General features: G+C 43.0%; 1 protein-coding gene across 1 annotated transcript in view; it reads right to left on the bottom strand.

Moving 5' to 3' along the window:
• The window catches only part of tgfbr2l (transforming growth factor beta receptor-like), a 122,123-nt gene that overhangs the window by 27,503 nt on the left and 69,944 nt on the right, over positions 1-24,676 (bottom strand). The window contains exons 2-4 of the mRNA XM_068034494.1: positions 14,621-14,774; positions 10,544-10,746; positions 3,850-4,670 (exon numbers count right to left, since the gene is read on the bottom strand). Of these exons, the coding sequence (XP_067890595.1) occupies positions 3,850-4,670; positions 10,544-10,746; positions 14,621-14,774 (1,178 nt within the window). The remainder of the gene's footprint in view (positions 1-3,849; positions 4,671-10,543; positions 10,747-14,620; positions 14,775-24,676) is intronic.

The raw sequence follows: 24,676 nt of genomic DNA on the forward strand, positions 1-24,676 counted from the left end.
GAACTAGGGGTCATAGTCTCAAGATAAGGGTCGGCCATTTAGGACTGAGATAAGAAGAAATTTCTTCACTCAGTGGGTTGTGAATCTTTGGAATTCCTTACCTCAAGGAGCTATAGATGCTCAGTCTTTGAGTATATTCAAAACTGAGATTGATAGACTTTTGGGCACTAAGGGTTAATGGGATATGGGACAGGAAACTAAAGTTGATCTAGTTCAGCCATGATTGTATTAAATGGTGCTGCAGGCTCGATGGGTCGTATGGCCTACTCCAGCTGCTATTTCTTATGTTCTTATATTCTGGGACAGTAGTGGTCTATATAGGATACTGTAGGGTAGTAATTATGGTACTAGATTTAGTGATTGGAAATTCACATCGCAACATAACAACTTTTATGAAACTTTACTGAAAAGGAGAGGGAACAGTCAAAGGTACTTAACTGGAAAAAGAGGTAATTTCAAGAAGATAAAAAGGGAACTAGCCTAGATCAATTAGTAATGAAAACTGGCAGATGAAATTGTGGGTAAACAATAGAAAATTTACAAACAGGATATGACTAGGGCACAAACTAAACATCCTTATGAGAAATAAATGAGTTGCAGCAAAATCTAGAATTTCTTGGATGGCTAGGGAAATAAATATTAAAGTAAGACTTGAAAAATCATATGCCAAATCTAGAGCTAATACAAAAAAGATCTAGCAGGTAACCAACAATATATTTGGCAATTAAGAAAAAGCTTAGAACAGAGATAATAAAATAAAAACAATCATTTTAATTAATTAATTAATTTTTAAAATTAAAAATCCCCCAATGCCTCAAATTTAAATTTCTCATTCTTGTATCTATATCCCTTCATGGCCTCTCCCGTCCCTATCTTTGTAACTTTCTTCAGCCTTACAAAAGTCCTGAACTCCGGTTCTAGCTTTGTGTGCAACCCTTAACACCAACCCCTTACACTCCCATCCCACCACTTTGCCTCAACATTGGGGACCTTCGACTGTCTAGACCCACTGCTCTGAAATTCCTTCCCTAAAACCCTTTGGCTTTCTACCTTCCTTTCCTCCCTTGAGATCTTCCTTAAAACTTATCTCTTTGACCAAGATTTTAGTCACCCCTCCTAATATTTCATTCCTTTGCTTGGTCCAGTTTTTAAAAATTATGGGGTGAATTTTGTTCTGAAGATGGGGCTCCTGGCAGCAGACTGTTAGTTGGGGGGAGACCCTGATTCAGCTCTCCTTTGGACCACCCCTTGTAATTCCATGGCGAGCAGGCAATTAACTGCCCACCGTCCAGGCCACTGTCCCTTTAAGGGATGAGCTCCCATCTCCAAGGGCTGCCAGCCAATCAAAAGGTCAGCAGCTCTTCACCACCAGCAGCGCCACTGGGAACAGTGGCAACCCACGGAGGCCCTGCGGCATCAAGAATATCTTGGACCCCAGGAGAGGTGAGTGGGTCGGGGTCACCGGGGCCTGGCGACAGGTGGGGGTGTGGGGTTAGTGATGGGGGGGGTGGTGGGTTGCCATAGTGGGGTGGCAATTGCTGCCGGGGGGGGTGGCCTGTGGGGGCCCTGGATTGCCCCCAAAGGAGGGACCATCTCCCAACCCCACTAGGAGGCTGCCAGGATTTACCTGGCGATGTCTCCCCACGGCAGTGGGCACCTCCGTCTTCTATTAAATTGAGTCAGAAGCGGGAAGAGGCCACTTAAGGGCCTCAATTGGCCTAGAGCGGGCACTCTGCCCGCCACCTTCCAACACAATTTATGGGCCCGCCCCACCGTCTCTGTTCCCGTCCTGAGGGGACCCCTAAAATTCAGCCCTATGCTTCTGTGTAGGGCTTTGAGGGCTTTTTTATGTTAAATGCATTATATAAATTCAAATTGTTATTGTAGTTAAAGAGTAGAGTGGATTAGAGATGAAAAAGAAGGATGAATGATGATGGATGAATAAATGGTAGAGCTACTAAATGAATGCTTTTCCTTGGTTCTCAGTTCTCACAGTTAAATTTGAACAAATTCAGTCACTTTCTTTAGTTGGCAATTTCACCAAATCCGACAATGAGGTAATCCAGAACAGAAATTGCAGTTAAGACTAGGTACTGATAAAGCAGATCGTAGCTGTACATTTCGTAGAAACACATAGAAGTTACAGTGAAAAAAGGCCATTCAGCCCAACCAGTCTGTGCTGGCATTTATGTTCCATGTGACACAAATAATCTTACTCACATTTACCCATCCTTTTCTCATATCCCTCATTCTTCTTTCCCTTCATCCACCTAACCAATCTAATCTTGAATATAAAAATACATAAAAATGCACTTCACTGTTGATCAACTGATGCATCAAATTCAGAAATAGTATTGTAAAAATTGTCTGTTTCCCCCAGTCTCCTTTAAAGATCTATATTTTATTTAGCTAACATTTCTTCCCTTGGTTATGCACACAATACACAGAATACAGCTGTTTACATTTATGAGATTGAAACATCTTATTTCCATATGTCCACCCCTTTGAGCATCAGGGAACTTCTGGGAAATTGCACTCTCACAGACCTGGCCTGTTATTTTACAAGTTTCCAGCTCACCCACTGTGACACTGGAAAAATACATCTAATATTAAAACAGAATTGATATTCATTTGTTAGGGATAACTTTCTTAATGTTTTATTAATCCTAGTCAACAAATATAGATATTAACATTATTTTCAAGGGTGATATCTCTAACTTAAAGGATAATGACAGTATCTGTAATACTATTTTTAAAATTTAATTTAATGATACAGCACTGAAACAGGCCCTTCGGCCCACCGAGTCTGTGCCGACCAACAACCACCCATTTACACTAACCCTACAGTAATCCCATATTCCCTACCACCTACCTACACTAGGGGCAATTTACAACAGCCAATTTACCTATCACCTGAAAATCTTTGGCAGTGGGAGGAAACCAGAGCACCCGGCGAAAACCCACACGATCACAGGGCGAACTTGCAAACTCCGCACAGGCAGTACCCAGAATCGAACCCAGGTCATTGGAGCTGTGAGGCTGCGGTGCTAACCACTGCGCCACTGTGCTGCCCTGAACTATGCAATCCAGGAAGCTCACAGGTTTAATCCCTCATTAGTGAATAAAATGGAGGTAGTCAAGGTAGCAGAAAGGAAACTGCATCAGTGTGCGAAAAAAGCAAAAGTCAACCAGGGTTCCCATTTCTGATGACTATCCGATATTAAATCTTGGATAGCATTTGTGTGTGGAAAAGAGGACAGAATCATGCTAAACTGTACTATTCTCCACAGCTAAATAATGTGTCAACACCTTCTGTCTAGGTTTGCACATTGAGGTGGCCACTCTGATGAGCTAAAAATGCAGGTTAGCAAAAATAAAAACCTTCAGGAGAGACAGAGGGAGATGTTTGGCAAAAATAATGACCATTGCACATAGATAAGATCGGAATGGACCTTATCTGTGCACATACCAGGAAATGCTTTTGTCAGCTGCATTCCTGGCGCACAGCTTGGCATGCTGGAAGCACAAAGCAGGTATTCTGCCAACACTTGATTTTCCATAGATTAGGCACTGCCCTTCTGTTGAATCCAAGTCCAAACTCCTTGCAGAATTGGAAACGAAAAGATAGAAATGGGTACAAATTCAATTTTGTGCTTGGTTGGGGTAATTACTGTATTCCTGTGTAGAATTAGCACACACATAGGGTAAAATGTGTTTTTAAAGTCTATCTTTCAGCTGTTTTATTACAATACAACGAAGCCATTCTATTTATCTTTAAACTGACATGCCGTACTATATTAATCATCTTTATATTACATTATTGTGCTTCAAATGTCATGTTATACTCACCTGGCCACTATTAGCAAAGTCTTCGGCTGTTAGAGATGGGTCAAGCCTCAGAGCCAGCCCAAAATCACACAACACACATTCCTTTTTGTTTTTCACGAGAATGTTTGTGCTTTTAATGTCTCTGTGAGATATAGGAATCTTTGGAGTACCACAAACAGTATAGTCACTATGAAGGTGAGCAACCCCATTTACAAGGGATCCTGTCATCATATACATCTCTGTCCAAGTCAGAATGTGATTGGTGAGGAAATCTTGTAGATTTCCCACGCTGTGATAGGCTGTAATAAGCCAGTATTGCTTTTCCATTCCCCTTCCTCGTTCCTCTGCTGTGAGAAACTGGAGTACACTCTCGTGTTTGAGATCAACATCTGAGAAAATCTTTTTTTCAGTTCTCCATGACGGATATTCTTCACAAGGAAAGATTTTCACCGCAACAGTCTCATATTGCCCTGAAGCACTATGTTTGAGTTTTGCTCTCCATACTTCTGCAAATCTGCCTTTTCCAACAATGCCATCCAGTTCAATGGGCAGCAGTTCATTATTATGATTGATGTTATTAGCACATGTTGCACTGATGTCAGACTGACCATCATCAATCATCACAGTGCATTTTCCATCATACTCTCCAGGTTTTCTATCATCAATCCTAGTTAGGCTTCGGTGCTCTACCTGTTTCTGAGGCCACTCTTTGGTCACTTTTCTCTGTTGTCGAGTGCGAAAGAGATAAAATGCCATCGTTATCATGAAAGCAATCAGGATAGGTGGAAGTAGGCTCAACACTGCCACAGGAATTACCTCATTGCTTTGTGGTATTGGATATTCTGAAAAAGAAATGTAATTAAGATAAAACATAACCTTCCTATACTAGGAATGGGGAGCCATTGTACTATGAGGTACATAAAATATTCTACAAATAACCCAGCATGAAAACCTGTAAGTATTAAAATTATGGTTAAGCAATATAAGACAGTCATGAATTCTTTACCTGACAGAAGAACATGTAGCATTGAACATAATGTACTCTATTGAGATCATAAAAGGGTTGTCAAATACTAACATGCTGAACGGTATTTGAATGTTTAATTTTCAACATTGAAATATTTTTTAGTGGATTTTCAGTTCTGCCAAAGCAGATGGTAACAAATGACCCTGGTAAGTATATACCATTATGATTTGTCTCTAAGTCTCAAAAAGCCATACTGTTCTGGCATGTCATAAGGTTACGTTTATAGAATGATGAGCACTGAAATGCCATTTGTAATACAAAGAACAAAGAACAGTACAGCACAGGAACAGGCCGTTCGGCCCTCCAAGCCTGTGCCGATCTTGATGCCTGCCTAAACTAAAACCTTCTGTACTTCCGGGGACCATATCCCTCTATTCCCATCCTATTCATGTATTTGTCAAGATGCATTTTAAATGTCGCTATCGTACCTGCTTCCACCACCTCCCCCGGCAGCAAGTTCCAGGCACTCACCACCCTCTGTGTAAAGAACTTGCCTTGCACATCCCCTCTAAACTTTGCCCCTCTCACCTTAAACCCATGTCCCCTAGTAACTGACTCTTCCACCCTGGGAAAAAGCTTCTGACTATCCACTCTGTCCATGCCGCTCATAACTTTGTAAACCTCTATCATGTCGCCCCTCCACCTCTGTCGTTCCAGTGAAAACAATCCATGTTTATCCAACCTCTCCTCGTAGCTAATGCCCTCTAGACCAGGCAACATCCTGGTAAACCTCTTCTGTACCCTCTCCAAAGCCTCCACGTCCTTCTGGTAGTGTGGCGACCAGAATTGCACGCAATATTCTAAGTGTGGCCTAACTAAGGTTCTGTACAGCTGCAGCATGACTTGCCAATTTTTATACTCTATGCCCCGACCGATGAAGGCAAGCATGCCGTATGCCTTCTTGACTACCTTATCCACCTGCATTGCCACTTTCAATGACCTGTGGACCTGTACGCCCAGATCTCTCTGCATGTCAATACTCCTGAGGGTTCTGCCATTTACTGTATGCTTCCCACCTGCATTAGACCTTCCAAAATGCATGACCTCACATTTGTCCGGATTAAACTCCATCTGCCATTTCTCCGCCCAAGTCTCCAACCGATCTATATCCTGCTGTATCCTCTGACAATCCTCATCACTATCCGCAACTCCACCAACCTTTGTGTCGTCCGCAAACTTACTAATCAGACCAGCTACATTTTCCTCCAAATCATTTATATATACTACAAACAGCAAACGTCCCAGCACAGATCCCTGCGGAACACCACTAGTCACATCCCTCCATTCAGAAAGCCACCCTTCCACTGCTACCCTCTGTCTTCTATGACAGAGCCAGTTCTTTATCCATCTTGCCAGCTCACCTCTGATTCCATGTGACTTCACCTTTTGTACCAGTCTGCCATGCGGGACCTTGTCAAAGGCTTTACTGAAGTCCACATAGATAACATCCACTGCCCTTCCTTCATCAATCATCTTTGTCACTTCCTCAAAAAACTCAATCAAATTAGTGAGACATGACCTCCCCTTCACAAAACCATGCTGCCTCTCGCTAATAAGTTCATTTGTTTCCAAATGGGAGTAAATCCTGTCCCGAAGAATCATCTATAATAATTTCCCTACCACCGACGTAAGGCTCACTGACCTATAATTTCCTGGATTATCCTTGCCAACCTTCTTAAACAAAGGAACAACATTAGCTATTCTCCAGTCCTCTGGGACCTCACCTGTAGCCAATGAGGATGCAAAGATTTCTGTCAGGGCTCCAGCAATTGCTTCCCTTGCCTCCCTCAGTAATGCTTTGCAAGACACCCAACACTTCCTCCTTTTTGATAATGAGATGACTGAGACTATCTACACTCCCTTCCCTCGGCTCATCATCCACCAAGTCCTTCTCTTTGGTGAATACTGATGCAAAGTACTCATTTAGTACCTCGCCCATTTCCTCTGGCTCCACACATAGATTCCCTTCTCTGTCCTTGAGTGGGCCAACCCTTTCCCTAGTTACCCTCTTGCTCTTTATATACGTATAAAAGGCCTTGGGATTTTCCTTAATCCTGTTTGCCAATGACTTTTCATGACCCCTTTTGTCCTTCCTGACTCCTTGCTTAAGTTCCTTCCTACTGTCTTTATATTCCTCAAGGGATTCGTCTGTTCCTAGCCTTCCAGCCCTTACAAATGCTTCCTTTTTCTTTCTGACTAGGCTCACAATATCCTGCGTTATCCAAGGTTCCCGAAACTTACCAAACTTATCCTTCTTCCTCACAGGAACATGCCGGTCCTGGATTCTAATCAACTGACGTTTGAAAGACTCCCACATGTCAGATGTTGATTTACCCTCAAACAGCCGCCCCCAATCTAAATTCTTCAGTTCCTGCCTAATATTGTTATAATTAGCTTTCCCCCAATTTAGCACCTTCACCCGAGGACTACAGCAGATAAATGATCTTTTTCAGCTTTGCTGTTTTACTTCTATTTCGTGAAACAAGGAGAATCTATTCTAAAAACACACACCTAATAACAAAGCATTTTTCTCAAATCTCACAGCGAGAATGTTCCAATAACAAAATCAAGTTGAAAATAGACCAGGGAAAAGTAATAACAATTTATTTTTTCTTTACATTGGTCAATATTTATTCCTGTTTTCAGCAAAAAACATTAATGCCATGAAGACTGGCATTAATATAGTTAATAAATGCCAAAAGTAACACACCTTGTGCTTTAAGTTGTTACCTGCATCTCCAGTTAGATCACACCATATTGTGTCTGACAGAGTTAGCGAGCAATCTAAAACCTTTGCTAATACTGTCTACAACTGGGAAATACTCCAGAGCTCTGATTTACTTTCACTTCATATGGGAAAGTATCTCAACTCCACTTGGAGCTACCCCAACAGTGACAACACTGAGATCGAGAACTCAGAAGTGTGGGGATGGTGATCACAAATCCACATTGCAGCACTTCGTGCCACCATATGTTTCTGCTCCAACTTGCTGCATCCTCATTCTTTCTTAAAGATGGTTTTTTCCAATTAGTTTTATTTCTCAGACATTTGTATCGAATGGTCTCTAATTATTGGTGGGTTATGCAGCCATTCCTTCTTGGCCATATTAATATGGGTGCAAAAGCATCACAATATTTATAACTTGCACTTAAATTTACATTTTTTGACTGGAAAAATTTGTGTTGTTTCATTAGCACAAAATGTTGTAATTTTCTTCTTCTTTGGCTTCCTTGTCTCGGGAGACAATGGGTAAGCGCCTGCAGTTGGTCAGTGGTTTGTGGAGCAGCGCCTGGAGTGGCTATAAAGACCAATACTAGAGTGACAGACTCTTCCAAAGGTGTTGCAGATAAAATTGGTTGTCAAGGCTGTTTCGCAGTTGGCTCTCCCCTTGCGCTTCTGTCTTTTTTCCTGCCAACTGCTAAGTCTCTTCGACTCGCCACACTTTCACCCCGCCTTTATGGCTGCCCGCCAGCTCTGGCGATTTAAAGTATATAGTTATATTTAAATTTATTATATTTATATTATATTATATTATATTTAAAGTTAAAGGAACGTCCATGGCCACTTATAACACAAAGGTATCTATTGGCTACTAAACAGATTTGAGCTGTGCTTTGCACTTAACTTTTGCCTCCACATGTTTTAAGGTAAAGTGGTTCTTTAACCATTTTTATTGTTTGAACACATACTAGAATAGAAAAATATAGAAAAAAAAATCCCAGAACACATGTACAGAGAAATACTCAAGAAAATTTTACCAGGAATGAAAAATATTGTACATAGACAGAATTAGACAGAAACAGTGGGCAAGATTTTATCCTACCCGTGGAGACAGGAATAGAGGCAGGAAAGGCATACAAAATGGTAACGATTGGCATCAGGCAGCATGCCCGGTGTTGTCCTGGCCCCCGGCTCTTTTGTCCAGGGCAGGAAATCATTGAGGTCCTTAAAGGTCCTCAGCTCCAGTTTTATTGAAGCTGGAAGGGCCTGCCGCCTCAGGGAGGCATCACCAGGGAGAAGTAATAACAATTTATTTTTTCTTTACATTGGTCAATATTTATTCCCCCCGGTGGTGATGACCAGTCCTGCAGCAAACCCCGCCCCTCCCCCCCCCCACTGCACCCTCACCAACCCGGCCCCCAACTCCCACCCCCTGGCTGGGGCCTGCCTGACTGGCCCTGCTGACCCCCGACTCCACTTAATTGCGTCCCAACATCTCTAAGGTCTTGGCTGGAATTTTTCATTATGTGGAAGTGGGGGCCCTGTTCACCGGCCGAAAAGTCAGTCGTGAGCCCGCCTCCACCGGGCCTGGGGAGCCAGACCAGATTTTACGCTTCCCCGCCCCTTAATTGGTCTTGGGTGGGACTTCCACCTCCTTGAGGCAGGAAGCCCCACCTAATGGAGCTGCTGGCCAATCAGCGAGCCAGCAGCTCTTAGTCCCAGCAGTGTCACTGGGAGCTGTGGCCATGGCTGGGACAGCACACAGCCATTGTAAGAAGATGTAGGACGGCCCCAGAAAAAAGGTAAGTTTTTAGGGTCTCGCTGGGGACAATCAGTCAGGCACCGGCGAGGCAAGGTGTGTCGGTTAGGGAGGGGTGGGGGGAGTGTTGTGCATTGGGGGTGGTTGGGACTTCAGGGGCGGCCCTCCGTGGGGCACAGGGTGCACAATCAAGAAGGAACCCCCCAGCCCGCAAGAAGCCCGCCCGATGAAAGCAGGCGGGCTTTTTGAGGCCTCAGCCACCCGCCAGCCAAGGATAAAGTACCTGTGGTGGCATGTGGAAGCCCTTAAGTGCCAGTTAATTGACAACTTAAGGGCTTTGATTGGCCTGGGGCAAGCAGGCTGTTTCTCGCTGCTGCCGCCCCGCATAAATTTTCAATGGGGACAGGAGGAGGTCGGGAATGGCCACACCCCTTGCCTCCCACTCAATATTACGCCCACCCCCCCCCCCCCCACCACCACCCACCAGCCTACTCGTTTAGGGGGCGTAAAATTCCGGCCCTTATCCTCTGTCGGCCTCCTAAAATACTGGTAGTGGCCATCGCTCCCGATGGCTCTGCCGGTACCGCAGAGCTACTGGCTCTCTGATTTCCTGTCGGCAGGCAGTTAATTGGCTGCCCGCTGTGAAATTGCAACATGGGTCCGAAACAGGGCTGAGTTGGGCCTCCCTCAGTCTTCTGGCCCACTACCGGGACCCCTGTTGCCAGGATAAAATCCTAGCAGGTATGTAGCAGGTGGATGGGAGGTGAAGTCAGAGAAGATTTTGAGCAGTTTCCTTTGTGAATTCTAAACGTACCCACTAACATTTCTCAAGGAATATGGGGCAACAATATTTTCATGTGAAAGTTTAGTGGAAAGGGATGAGTGGAAGAAAATGTCAAAATTTTATCTAGTTTAAATGTTTCGCACACAAAGGGGAAACATTCTGCATGTACACACAGCTTACAATACATGTAACCTACTTTATATCCTAGCTAAATGACTGCATGTAGATGGTATTGTTTCAAAATTTAAAAAAATAAAGTAACCCGACTTCTTATAGTTGTATGTTTGTCATTTGTTGATTTTGTAAAGCACTTACTAACTTCCTGGATGAGAAAGGAGGTGTGCTAGTATAGCAAGATAAGTGCAATTGTATGAAATAAAATTGTCAGAAAGGAATTTTTTTAAGGAAAAGGCATATACTCACCATTTAGGTCAGATTCAAATATAAGTTTATCATTACATTCCTGTTCATTAGTACAGCCACAGACGTACACCATTCCTTTCCCTGTGAGCTGTTCAGTCATGATACAAACTGTTGTATTGTAAGTTGTGATTATAATGTCCTCCACTGGTAAATGTGGATAGTGACACATAGTTTGAACACTTGTGGATTCATTGTCCTTCTTCCTATAGGGAATAACAAAGGTTTATTGGAATGTCATTTAGAATACAAATACAAATTAGAAAGTTCAGAATAATGATTGACCATTTCTTATTCGTCAATTTAAAATAGAAATTTGTGCCAAGTGTCATTTTGTTTGGTATATGTTAATGAGAAAGGTGATTGTAAATAGAAAGCAATTAGTGCAAGAATTTGGTGAAATATTTTTTACTAGGATAATGTGGTGTCCATGGAGAGATATGGCAAAGCTGTTGGGGAAAAGCCAAGTGATTTACAATATTGAAGAAGGAAATATAAGAGGTCATTTCATCCCAGGCCACTTTGTGTAATTTCTGGTAGTTGGATACGCAGCAAACCTCACAATGGCCGAAGAAGGAGTTTCCTCTCCCACCCCTCTTTTTGCCAGCTATGGTGAGATCAAAAAGGAACAGGGAAAATACACTGAATATGGCGACCTGGGTGTAGGTTGTCTTCCTACTCTGTGGTGTGTGGCGCAAGAGATCATGAGCGGGATGAAATATAACTTAATTATGTGGGAGTAAAACGGTAAAGAACTGGCATTTAAATTAATAATAAATGCTATTTCTAGGAAAGAAAATTGAGTGGAAGTGAAATACTTTTCTACAAAGAAATTGTTGTTGTGCCTCTCCTAATGTCTAGTTACAGAGTAGCCATTGACAGAAATCTATGAGGAGATCAACTGTCCACCTTCTTACACAGATAAGTTACTATTACGCCCAAGTTAGAAAGATGTCTAGGGATCCCACTCAGCCTTCATCTGGTCTTACCATAAGAGGGGGTTTAATTTTAAACACACCGTGTTTTTAGCTCGCCCTTGGTGAATCCTTGTCCACCGCTTTTCAATTATAAGGCAAAGAAACCAGCACAAACAGGCTTTCTTAGGTTTAAAGAAGAAAAGTTGAAATTTATTAAACTTAAACTTAAATTCGAATTCAGTTGACGTATACAGATACACGATGCTCCCACGCTAGCACGCATACACAATACACACATGCAAATAGAGATAGAAAAGAGCAGAAAAAAAATAAAGTGGTAAAGTTTGAGCAATATCTGAAGAGTTTTTGTTACAGTTCTTCAAGCTCACTGTAGAATCCTTAATTGTAGGTAGATCTTGCTTTTCGTTGGGGCCCAGTATTCTTCTTAAACCTTGTTTGCTGTAGGAGACTTTTCTCTCTTGGGGTTCATGTGTCTTTAGTGGATTCAGAGGTTTGTGAGAAAGAGATGGGAGTGGACAGGAGAGATCTTCTCAGTCCAAGAGCAAACAGACTTTTTGAGTTGAAACTGTTTGTACAATTCAGAAAAATCCAGGTTGCCAAGCAGATTAGTCATGTGACTAACTGGTCTGGCCACGTCTTGGATTGTATCACCTTAGCAGTCTCTGGAATGCACCTCTTACACACAATATTTGGTGATCAAGGTCCATTGTTGGTTGAATGTGTCAGGGAATGGTCCTTTGTCCTTCCAATCACCATCTGTTAATATGCAAATGTTTGTTCCAGCCATGGCTGATCTGTTTATCAAGTCCTTTCTTCACTCCAGTAACAGTTTAAAATCAATGTTCATGACAAAATTAATGTACCTCATTCTTGGCAGGTGGGGGCCTATGGGGGCCTAGCATGACAGTTACACATATAGAAAATAACTAAAACACTTATGACCAACCACTCCAGACAAAGCCCCAATCAAAATATACGATTCTAATTGTGGTGGGAGAAACGCACCGTTAATTCAATCCCGTACCTCCACAGATCACCTAACATATCATTCTTAAACTTTCCAAATTAAAGAAAGACCCAGCCAAATTGGACTATCTATTAACCCCTGAATGAGGCTAATCAAACCAAGTGTCTTTAAATCAACAGTGGCGCAGTGATTAGCACCGCAGCCTCACAGCTCCAGTGACCCAGGTTCGGTTCTGGGTACTGCCTGTGCAGAGTTTGCAAGTTCTCCCTGTGACCGCTTGTGTTTCCACCAGGTGCTCTGGTTTCCTCCCACAGCCAAAGACTTGCAGGTTGATAGGTAAATTGGCCATTGTAAATTGTCCCTAGTGTAGGTAGGAGAATGGTGGGGATGTGGTAGGGAATGTAGGATTAGTATAAGTGGGTAGTTGTTGGTCAGCACAGACTCAGTGGGTATATCTCTCTATGACTCTAACTGTTTAATTAGAAAAACTAAATTCTTAACTACTACTAAGACCTCAACAACATTTAAAATAGAAAAAATTAGAGTCCTTGCAAATTTACAGTCCAATGTTGCTTGAAGTCCTCACAGCCGTCCGATGGGAAAAAAAGGTTCTTCCACAGTAGAACAGTCTGTAGTCGAACTCCAGCAGTAAGTGATGCTTCCTTCTTCAACAATTAACAACTTGCAAACACTTTCAATAGAATCAATCTGACTTTAGAGTTTTTGAGGGATAAACGATTGTCACAGTCTAACTTCTCTTCCTTCAGTTTAAATTACCAGAGATCTCTGTTTTGGCCTGACTTCTTTTAGAATTTTGAGAGATAATAATAATTAAAAAGACTAAAATTCGCTTCCTTCAGTTTAAATGGCTGAGAACTCTTTTTTCAGGTGCTAACACCAGCTGTCTGTCAGTGTTCTGGGTTAGAACAGACTGTCTTCAACTGAAAGCCAGTTCAAAATTGAATTGTAATAAATGTATCACATGATGCTCAATCCAAGTGGCTGTATCCATGGTAATGCAAATGCATCCTTTGAATCGCAGTCTCCGAATGTCTGTGTCCAAGGCAATGAAAATGCACCTTCTCGGTAACTCCGGAGGCCTGCTGGTTCTTAAAGCAGTACTGATCCTTTGCAAGCCTTAAAGGTACACCGCATATTCCAAGAAAAAAAACTACAGGACCATGACACACTTAAATAAAAAATACAATTGCCAAATGACAAGCGGGAATATCCCTGAAACTCCAGATAAACTTCTTTTGGTGATTTTCTTATGCATTTGCTTCCCTCCTCTCTCGAAATCAGTTACTCGTGTAGCCATTCACAGTGAATGTCCACACATGACTGTATCACTGGGCAAAGGCCAGGAGTAGAAACACTGGCTGATTTTCCCTTTGCTAGTCTGGGACCACAAAGAGACCCATCTCTGCCCTTACTGATGTCAGTTAACAGTGGAGACCAGAGACTGCAGTTGGAATCTTCACGTTCTGTTTCATCATTACTTCACCATGCAGTGCATTATCCACTGAGAAAATGGAGGAGTTCAGAAAATACCTCCAGGTGCTATTACTTGATACTAAATCATGAAATTGTTAATTTTCAGGAGCTTTTCTTCCCATATTAAGATATTGCAAGTGTTCTGCAACTACTGAATTAATGACTGACCAAGATAAGTACATTGTCTCATTAGAAACACTTTTGTTCAATGAACATTGCATTCAGCAGGAAGCAAGCACCACAAGCCATTTTATATTATTTTCTTCAGATAACAAGGTAAGAATTCCAGAAAGCAAAATACATCATGTCACTAATGAATTTTGGTGACACAATGGACTTCTCTAAAATGTCTTCCTGTAGATTTCAGTTTCTAACATAAATATTAAATTCTGGGTAATACAACTGCTTCAATATTTCAGAAAATTTTCAGTTGCTTGAAAAGCAGGATTTCCAAAGAAATCAATCATAACAATAACAAAAATTGTAATTTAAGTTGATTTAGATAAAGGCAATTCATGCTGATAAAGAACAAAAGCTTCTAGATATGCAGAATGAGGGTGAGTTTAAAGCATTACTGCAGATATATTTGCACCTGAGGAAAAACAGAATTCATCTTAACTTCAGATAACTTATACAAAATAAACATGGAATACAGAATCTAAAACTACAATTAACACTTACCAAATGGCAACACATATTTCCTCTGAACTCGCACAGTAAGAGTTCAAGGTACAATTGCTGTAACACACATTGTCCTCGCATATAGGGTTAGTATAGTCACACCACTTGCACAGGTTTGTCTCCAAGAAACTTGTAAATACAAGGGTATTCAAAACTGTAAAACAAAGAAACATGAATACCAAAATTTGGATATGCATTTGAAGTGCTGTAACCTTTAGGGCTATGAACCAAGAACTGGAAAGTGAGATTAGGCCGGATAGCTCATTTTTGGCCAGCACATACACAATGGGCCGAATGATCCACTTCTGTGCTGTACATTTTCTATGACTGGAATTTTATGAGCCCCCAGTGAGGCAGGGTTTAAGTCTGGAGGGCATGGAGAATCGTGATGGGTGGTGGGGCGTGGAGGGCCCATCACCTCCCTGTCACCAAGCGATTTTACTGGGGGTGGGATAGGCCCCTCCCAGAGGCCAACTGAGGCCCATATGTGGCCTATTAATGACCAATCAAGGGCCTCTTTCTGCTGCTGCTAGAATCCTACTAGCGGCAGGGGTGCCTCCACCATGTGGAGAGGGCACCTTGTAACATAAGGCACACTCTCTGCGGGCTTGGTGGGGGTCCCTCATCCATGGGCAATCTGTGGCCCATGGAGGATACTTGCTGGCAACCACATTATCTTCCATGACCCCTGCCCCCTGGACTGCATGACCACACCCCCAACCCCGCTCGCTGGGGCCAGTCTGGACTGCTCCCAGCGACCCTGCATCACTTATCTGAGGTCCGGGTTTCCCGCGCTGGACTTGGGTCCAAGGCCTCTGTAGTACCGGCAGTGCAGTGGCCACCGCTCCCAGTGACGCTGCCGATACTGCTGAGCTGTCAGCCCTTGTCTTTAAAGAGACGTGGATCCCAGCTCGTGAAACTTAGATTTAAAAAGACCGGAGGATTGTGCCAAGGTGGCATGAAAGGCAGAGGTGGGTTTTCCACAGCCTTTTCAGCCCTGTGCACGGAGCCCCAGTTCCAATACAAAATCCCGGCCTATGTTTCTACTTTTCTATAAGCTCCCAGAAACAAAATATCCCACATATGACCTCTGTGCAACTGCGACTCATTATATCTTAAACAACAAGTCAAAACAAAACTGTTAAGTTGTTAACAATGAAGCTGTTTTAAAGGGGTTGCATCATTTTGCTGAAGAATCTCAGTGATATTTATTTGCGTGTAAGCTTTCACAGTTGTAACAGGTGGATATGAACAGAAAGTGTGACTCAAACACTTTAAAAAAAACACAAGATTAACAAAGCATTAAAAAATCAGATTTAACAAAATAGGCATAGTTTACATCTGCCCCTAACCTCAGGAATGGAGAGGAGGAGCAAAGCAGAAGAGATCAGAGGGGAGGAGGGGAGAAGATAGGACTGATAGAAAAAGATTCTGTAGAGTTTGAGTGAAATTACTTAGAAAATAGAATGGATGCATTTTGTAAAAATCATATTTGTAAAGTTAAGAGGAAATGATTTGGTGCCATAATGGTCAGCATTATCCAAAACCACATACTCAGATCAATTCATGTTTTGACAATGTTCAACCTATTATTATGTGAGTTTCCATTACTGTTTACTTCCCTCTTTTAAAGCCACAAGTTGGATTCATTCAATGTTAAGGAAGTGATCTTTCAATCCAATCAAACAATAGGGTCACCAATGAACACAGGGAAGTTCCAAACAGTATCAAAATCAAAAACTGTTGTTACGACCAAGGCGGGAGGTATGCACTGTTAATTCAGTCCACTTCTCCATAGGTCACAACATTTTAAAAAAAAATTTCCCACTTACTGAAACAATCAGATACATTATTTTCCCCAGAATAGAACATACTAATCAGGTTTCTTTACTGAACAACAAAATTAACAGTTTATTACAAAACAAGTCTTAACTAGTAATAAGGTAAAACATAAACATGCAGATCAAATTTTTAAAGTTCCAACATTAAATTTTAACAAGTCCCCTTTCTACCTTAACCCCTTCACACTCTCTCGCTCACACACACACACACCGAAAAAATTAGCCGAATTTAGCCGAAAGTTAGCCGAAAAAATTTTAAAAAAGGATTTTTAGACAAAAAAAACACACCCGGGCAGATCACTTGCCCACCCCTGAAGAAAAAACACATGCAGGTAGGTCACTAGAATCTTCCAGAATAATTCTCTTCAGGGGCTGTTGAGAATTATGTTTTAGCAGGTTTTCTTCAAATGTAGGAAACAAGACAAATTGACACAGTGAACTTCACAGAATCTTTTAGGGAATTGTGGGAAAGCGAGCTTCTGTTCTTCCTTGGAATTCTCTCCTTCTACACAATGGACTTCATAGGGTCTTCTGTGGAGTTTCTGGGAAGTGAGCTGGGTTGTGGTCTTCTGTCCTTTTTTGACACTTCAGCAGCACTTGATTTTTATCTCCTTCCAGAAGGTATAACTACATATACAGTGACTCACAACCAGAAAGCTTGTTAGTTTTCTGCCTTTCCAGGTGCTCTGTTGCTACTAGGCTTGTCCAATCAAAGGAGCACTTGTCATTTCTCTGCCCCTGTTACCAGGGCTTCTGCTCTAAGCCTAAACTGAGCCATGTGATAAACAGCAACACTGTTGCCACTCAGCTCCCTCAGTCCTCTTGATGGCTTCCTTTTTTTAAAAAAAAAACTGATCCAACATTTATTCAGCTTAATCATAAATTCCTTGAAAAATATTTTGAACAAGAAAATCACTTTTATAACACCGTTTGAAAAATATTATATCCACAAGAAGCCTCAGCAATTACACTATGGCAATCTATCTGCTAATCTGTTATGGCTAATAATACAAAATTCAATAGCCCTCAAAAACAGGCATGGAGATTGCGATGCCCATTGCTTCCAGTGCAGGCAGCAAGGCAATGTTATGCTGCCTACTAATTTGTATGATTGCTGTGTATCCAATAATAAATGCACTGTTGAGTGGCTGCATACCTCAGCAGGGGGCTCAGGTTTGTGCAACATTAGCACCACCTAAAGCTATCCTGCACCTCTTAACGGTGAGGTGCATTCTGAATAGAGCAAGTGCAGGAACTGTTTGTGGAGGTGAATCTGAGTAGGAAGAAGAGTGAATTATGGCACAACAGGGGAGACAGCATGGTCCAAGTTTCTCTAACACTGCACTAGATGCCTTGGTGCAGGAGACGGAGAGGAGGAGAGATGTGCACTATCCATAGGTGCCCACAAGGCCCTTCAGACAAACTTTGCAAAGGCAGTGGGAGCAAATAGCTGTGGCAGTCAATGTCAGGAGTCAAGCCCCAAGTTGGAAATAAACTTGCAGGGCAACGGGGATCAAGGGGTGGCATGGGACTGACTGGATTGCTCTGTAGAGCTGGCATGGACTCGATGAACGAAATGGCCTCCTTCCATGTCATAAATGACTCTATCACCTGGATGTAGTGCTGTCAACAGCTCAATGACCTCACATGAGTGCTCAAGGCCAGTGAATGTATCTTCAAATACCATACCCCATCAACTGCACCGTTAACTTCACACATTGCTCAATGCACCAGAGCCCCATCACTTGCCTACAAACAATCTCTATCAATTGTTACAACTGAGGTTGGAGGAGTGCAGTGTCTTTCTTTAGTTCCACTTCTCCACAGGTCACAACATTTATTTAAATGTTATACCCATTTACCGATATGGCCAATTATAAACTCTATTTTTTAATTTCAGAATAAAATTCACCAACCAGGTTTCTTTAATAAACAACAAAAGTATTAATTTATTATAAAACAAGTCTTATTCAGTAAAGATGCAAAGCTTATTAACAAACAGGCTGAAATTAAATTAAATTACTAAATTAACCTAACACACACACACATACACACACCAGTTAAAGAAAAAATAAAGACGTTTTCTCTGCTGAGATTTCTTTACAAAAAAGACAAGGAAAATACTTTGGCCAAATACTTGTTAATTCTTGAAGGAAGAAAGGATAAGATATGCGTTTTTCTTCGTTTCTTCGCTGGCCTTTTTTAGTCTGGCATTCAAATACTCATAGACAGCTGTCACTGGGATCTTTTTTTGGAGCAGTTCTGTTTAGGTTACATTGAGGATTAGTCTGGCAGGCTTTTCAGGAGAAATGCAGAATCAATTTGTCCAGTCCACACACTGAATTCTCAGGGTTTTTTGAAGGAAAAAAGGATTAGCTGGTGTCTTCTCTGTTAGCAGGCTGACCCCAACTGACTGAAAACAATCCAAAACAAAACCAACTCTCGACCACCGTAAATCTTGACATGTCACTTCTCTGTAAACAACTCCCCTAGTCACCAAGGCTCTTGCTGTTAATTTAGCTTAAGGTATGTGACATCTGTAAGGGTTTGTTTTTAAACAAAGTTCCCCAAGTCCTTCCAGTGACCTGTTTTTTAAAGAAAAAAATGAAGTCCAGCATCTGTGGAATCTCTTCAGTCCCAAATGAATCCACCCCCACAATCTTCAAACACGAGTCCTCAAAAAAAAAATCAAAGCACTTTCATAACACAATCATGACTCATACCCAAAATTCATAGCTTCAGCTCAACCTCACACACTGCTAGAAGCCTCACAACCACATCTCATAGCTTGCACACACTGCCAGCAATTCAAGCATGACAGCTGCATCATCCAAGCACATTGCCCATGCTCACTGATAAACTTCCCTCTTTCTTGCAGGACAAGTTTGCACATAACCTGAGGAAGCAGGAGCTAACCATTTGGGAACAGGCATGACTGCATGGATGCTCCATCATTGGAGTTGCCCTTACTGAGGCTGTGGCTGGCGGCAAAGCGGAAACCATCAAAGATGATGGTATCCTCAAACTTAAACCTTCTTCTTGCATCCCACTTCCTCCTCATCTCACAGTGTCTTCTGATTTACAAGATATGGATGATGTAAGCATGCACCCCTTGCTTCCCCCCTCCCCCACACCTCCTCACTGCACCCTACCTATGTGTCTTTCAGATACCCAAGAACTGCAACCCAAGAAGTGATGGAGGAGCAAGAGATTGAAGTGCATGAAGAAAGTGATGAAGAAGAAACACAGTCACTTCCTCTCTCACTCCCAGCCACCAGCTCAGATACTGACACTGCTCATACTTAGGGGTGGGCTCTGCATGTGGTGGGATGCTGGGTACTTGAACTGCAGCCAGGGCAGGGGACAAGGATAGCACAGGTGCCAGTTTGCCGGAGGGTGAGGTCGCACACAAGTTCTGCTGTAGAGAACTCAGATGAGGCGGCCTACAGAAGAAGGCCAATGAGTATGCACAATGAAATGCTAGATACATTGGCAGACCTGCTAGAAAGCCTATGGTCAATGTTAAGGTGTGTGGAGGAGTGTGACCACAACTTAGCACAGGGCTTTGTGCAGAGCTCGAAGCTCATCCTTTCCAGCATGGAAGTGGTGGCCAACTCCATTAGCACACCTATGGACTGAACCGTCATGCACTCTCTAACAGCTGATATCTCAGTTTCCATTGCAGCATGAACAGAAGCCATGCAATGCCTGTGTTCTGTAGTGGAGGCTCAAACTTCAGTAATTTAAACTCAACTTGCTGCCAAGAAAGCTCAGACTACTGCCATCATGGCTGCAGATAACAGTGTTCAGAGGGGCTTGCAGGTTCTCACAGTGGTCCAGCAACCTGTCCTCCAGCAGATGACTAGGGTTGTTGTGGCATCAGAATGGAGCCTGGCACATAAAAGTTCATGGCCACGATTACCTTCACAGCCACTGTCAATGCTGTTCTCATCCTTTTCTGAGGTTGCAGTTCTGGCTGCAACAGGTGATAGATTTGAGTGAGGACATCCTTACTGAAGCGCAGACGTCTGGCTCACTGTTCCTCACTAAGGTTCAAGTAGATGAATTGCTCCCTGAACACTCTGGGTGAATATGACCTCTTGCTGCGAGCCATTCTCCCCATCTTCCTCCTCCTTCTGCCAGCAGCTTGTCCTGCTCTGTGTCACCTCTATTTATTCTCCCCATCATGGTGTGGTCCAAGGGGAATGCATACTACTGCACCCATTTCTTCTCATTCTTAAAGTCAGCACCAAGTCCTTCAGCACATGCCACATCACTCCCTGTAGACTTTAGCAACTTTACAGAACTCTGTAAACCACAAAACACTACAATCACAACAACAGCCAATAGAAATCAGTCAGTAACTGACTTGTAAGTTGTTGATGATTCCTTTAACTAGCACTGTTGGGGGGTGTTTCCTGCTCCTGAACACATTGTTATGATCATCTGGTTCATGGTTTGTATTAATTTTCTAGGGGTAACTTTTAATTTTTTTTAAAGCAAGACAAATGAAAACACCTGGTTTGAGAAGCTGGCAAACAAATCTAGGGTGGTTACAAACCAAAGAGTAGCCCATGTTTATTTAGTAAGGTCGTATTAGGATATGTAAAGACCCTACACAATGGGAACCTCTCCTAACCTGGAGACGGTGTGTCTACAGCTACCTCTGTCAGGGGTTCAAATTATTTTTATAAATTCCCAGAACAAAGAGAAGATTTAAAGTTCAAAAATCTCTCCAAGTGCTCACAGAGTTAAAGCGGCGAAAGCCATAAAATCACAGGTGGCCACGTTTATAGTTAGTCATTTGGAACCAATAAATCTAGAAGGGTTTGCTCTGTCATTGTTATCAATATCAATTATTCATGTGGATATCAGGAATCAAAAAGAAGATTTGGAGTTAGAAATAATTAATTTCAATTGCTGTCTGGGACATCCCATATGTACCACATGCTATGGAGATAGATGATGCAGGGGGTGTCTGTTGGAGTTTTGATTAGTGTGTTTGCTGACAGTCAGTGAGTTGGCTTCAGTCAGTCGGTGAGCTGGCTTTTGGAAAAGCAACTTGGCTTTTGGAATGGCCCATGCTCAAGCTGGGAAATCCAAATTGAAGGTGAACTGGAAGATTTGTCCAGCTGAAGCTGAAGGGAGACACCCCAGGAAATCTCAAACCTTGGAAAACAGCTGAGAAATTAAGGAATTTGAAGTGAATTCCTAAACTCTTTAGATTAGTCCCAGGAGAAGTGAACAAACCACCAAGAACCTGCAACCTATATGGGACATCTTCTTTGGCCTCCTTATCTCGAGAGACAATGGATACGCGCCTGTAGGTGGTCACTGGTTTGTGAAGCAGCGCCTGGAGTGGCTATAAAGGCCAATTCTAGAGTGACAAGCTCTTCCACAGGTGCTGCAGAGAAATTTGTTTGTCGGGGCTGTTGCACAGTTGGCTCTCCCCTTGCGCCTCTGTCTTTTTTCCTGCCAACTACTAAGTCTCTTCGACTCGCCACATTTTAGCCCCGTCTTTATGGCTGCCTGCCAGATCTGGCGAATGCTGGCAACTGACTCCCACGACTTGTGATCAATGTGACAGGATTTCATGTCGCGTTTGCAGACGTCTTTAAAGCGGAGACATGGACGGCCGGTGGGTCTGATACCAGTGGCGAGCTCGCTGTACAATGTGTCTTTGGGGATCCTGCCATCTTCCATGCGGCTCACATGGCCAAGCCATCTCAAGCGCCGCTGACTCAGTAGTGTGTACAAGCTGGGGATGTTGGCCGCCTCGAGGACTTCTGTGTTGGAGATACGGTCCTGCCACCTGATGCCAAGTATTCTCCGGAGGCAGCGAAGATGGAATGAATTGAGACGTCGCTCTTGGCTGACATACGTTGTCCAGGCCTCGCTGCCATAGAGCAAGGTACTGAGGACACATGCCTGATACACTCGGACTTTTGTGTTCCGTGTCAGTGCACCATTTTCCCACACTCTCTTGGCCAGTCTGGACATAGCAGTGGAAGCCTTTCCCATGCGCTTGTTGATTTCTGCATCTAGAGACAGGTTACTGGTGATAGTTGAGCCTAGGCAGGTGAACTCTTGAACCACTTCCAGAGCGTGGTCGCCAATATTGACGGATGGAGCATTTCTGACGTCCTGCCCCATGATGTTCGTTTTCTTGAGGCTGATGGTTAGGCCAAATTCATTGCAGGCAGCCGCAAACCTGTCGATGAGACTCTGCAGGCACTCTTCAGTGTGAGATGTTAAAGCAGCATCGTCAGCAAAGAGGAGTTTCCTGATGAGGACTTTCCGTACTTTGGCCTTCGCTCTTAGACGGGCAAGGTTGAACAACCTGCCCCCTGATCTTGTGTGGAGGAAAATTCCTTCTTCAGAGGACTTGAATGCATGTGAAAGCAGCAGGGAGAAGAAAATCCCAAAAAGTGTGGGTGCGAGAACACAGCCCTGTTTCACATCACTCAGGATAGGAAAGGGCTCTGATGAGGAGCCACCATGTTGAATTGTGCCTTTCATATTGTCATGGAATGAGGTGATGATACTTAGTAGCTTTGGTGGGCATCCAATCTTTTCTAGTAGTCTGAAGAGACCACGTCTGCTGACGAGGTCAAAGGCTTTGGTGAAATCAATGAAAGCAATGTAGAGGGGCATCTGCTGTTCACGGCATTTCTCCTGTATCTGACGAAGGGAGAACAGCATGTCAACGGTCGATCTCTCTGCACGAAAGCCACACTGTGCCTCAGGATAGACACGCTCGGCCAGCTTCTGGAGCCTGTTCAGAGCGACTCGAGCAAAGACTTTCCCCACTATGCTGAGCAGGGAGATTCCACGGTAGTTGTTGCAGTCACCGCGGTCACCTTTGTTACATAGGGTGGAAGTAAAAGTCAAATGAGGGTTTTCTATTGAGACTTAGAGTTTAAAGTATTCAACTCCATGTTCTGTTAATTTTTTAAGTTGAAAATATATATGTCTCAAGTTGTAGTGTTGTTCGTAGTGTTTTGCTTTGTTTATCTCTTGTACAGTAAACATTCGTAATGTTTAAAATATGTAATCTTGTGGCATAATTCTTTCAGTCATAACTGGAAATTCGGCTTAAAGGCCTGTTACCCGACCCGAACCTGATGGGACCCGACGACGTGTTGGGTTCAGGTCGGGTCGGGTCGCTTTTTCGGGTCTGGCTTTTGGGCTTGGGTCGGGTTGGGCCAGGTCCGGGTTGGGCTGGGTCCGGGTTGGACACACGCAGCAAGAAGTGTTAAAAATAAAAAAAACCTACCTGAGCTGGGAGTCCGGGACGTCAAAGAGGGAAACTCTGAGTCTGCGCAGTGAGTGAGTGAGCATCTCTATGATGTCATCACGCTCATGCTGCAGTTTCCTGCAGATTTGGAGTTGCAAGGTAGGTAAAGGGAACATTCCAGTGGTCGGGTTGGGCTCAGGTCGGATCGGGTCTGGCGCTGGAAAAAAATGGAGTGGCTCGGGTCGGATCAGGCTTGGGTCTGACGTGGTTCTGTCGGGTTCGGGTCAGGTTTTTTCTTCGTGACCTGAGCAGGCCTTTAATTCAGCTGTCTCTTTTTAAAAGTTAACAGTCCCTAACAGCTGTTCAGCTGTACATGTTTAAGGAACGGTGTGATGCTCATGTAAAGTGCAGTGATTGAAAATACAAGAACTCAACCTTAAGAGTTCTAAAAATGGACTTTTCTTTTAAAAGAGTAGACAATGTGCTCCGAAGGTCAAAAGACTTGGCTTTGTCTATTCAAACCGTCTACCGTCTGGTACAAACAAAAGCATACATTCCAAGCTAAAGTGTCATTGCACCCATCCTAAACCCATCAAGAGACATTTTTGAATTGAATGGGTTCTTCTGAAACAAAGAAGGTGTGAAGTAGCCAAATCCTGGGCCATTGTCAGTCACCACAGGGAGGAAAGTAGCAAATATAACCCCTCTATTCAAGAAGGGGGGTGGGGGAGACAGAAAACAGGTAACTATAGGCCAGTTAGCTTGATGTCTGTTGTGGGGAAGGTGTTAGAATCGATCATTAAGGAGGCTATAGCTGGGCATTTAGAAAACGTAAGGTAATTGAGAATAGTCAGCATGGTTTTGTGAAAGGGAAATCATGTTTATTTAATTTATTGGAGTTCTTTGAAGAAGTAACATTGTGTTGTGGATAAAGGGGAGTCCGTTGTTGTACTGTACTTGGATTTCCAGAAGGCATTT

Source organism: Heterodontus francisci, chromosome 7 (assembly GCF_036365525.1).
Source record: "Heterodontus francisci isolate sHetFra1 chromosome 7, sHetFra1.hap1, whole genome shotgun sequence".
Taxonomy (NCBI): domain Eukaryota; kingdom Metazoa; phylum Chordata; class Chondrichthyes; order Heterodontiformes; family Heterodontidae; genus Heterodontus; species Heterodontus francisci.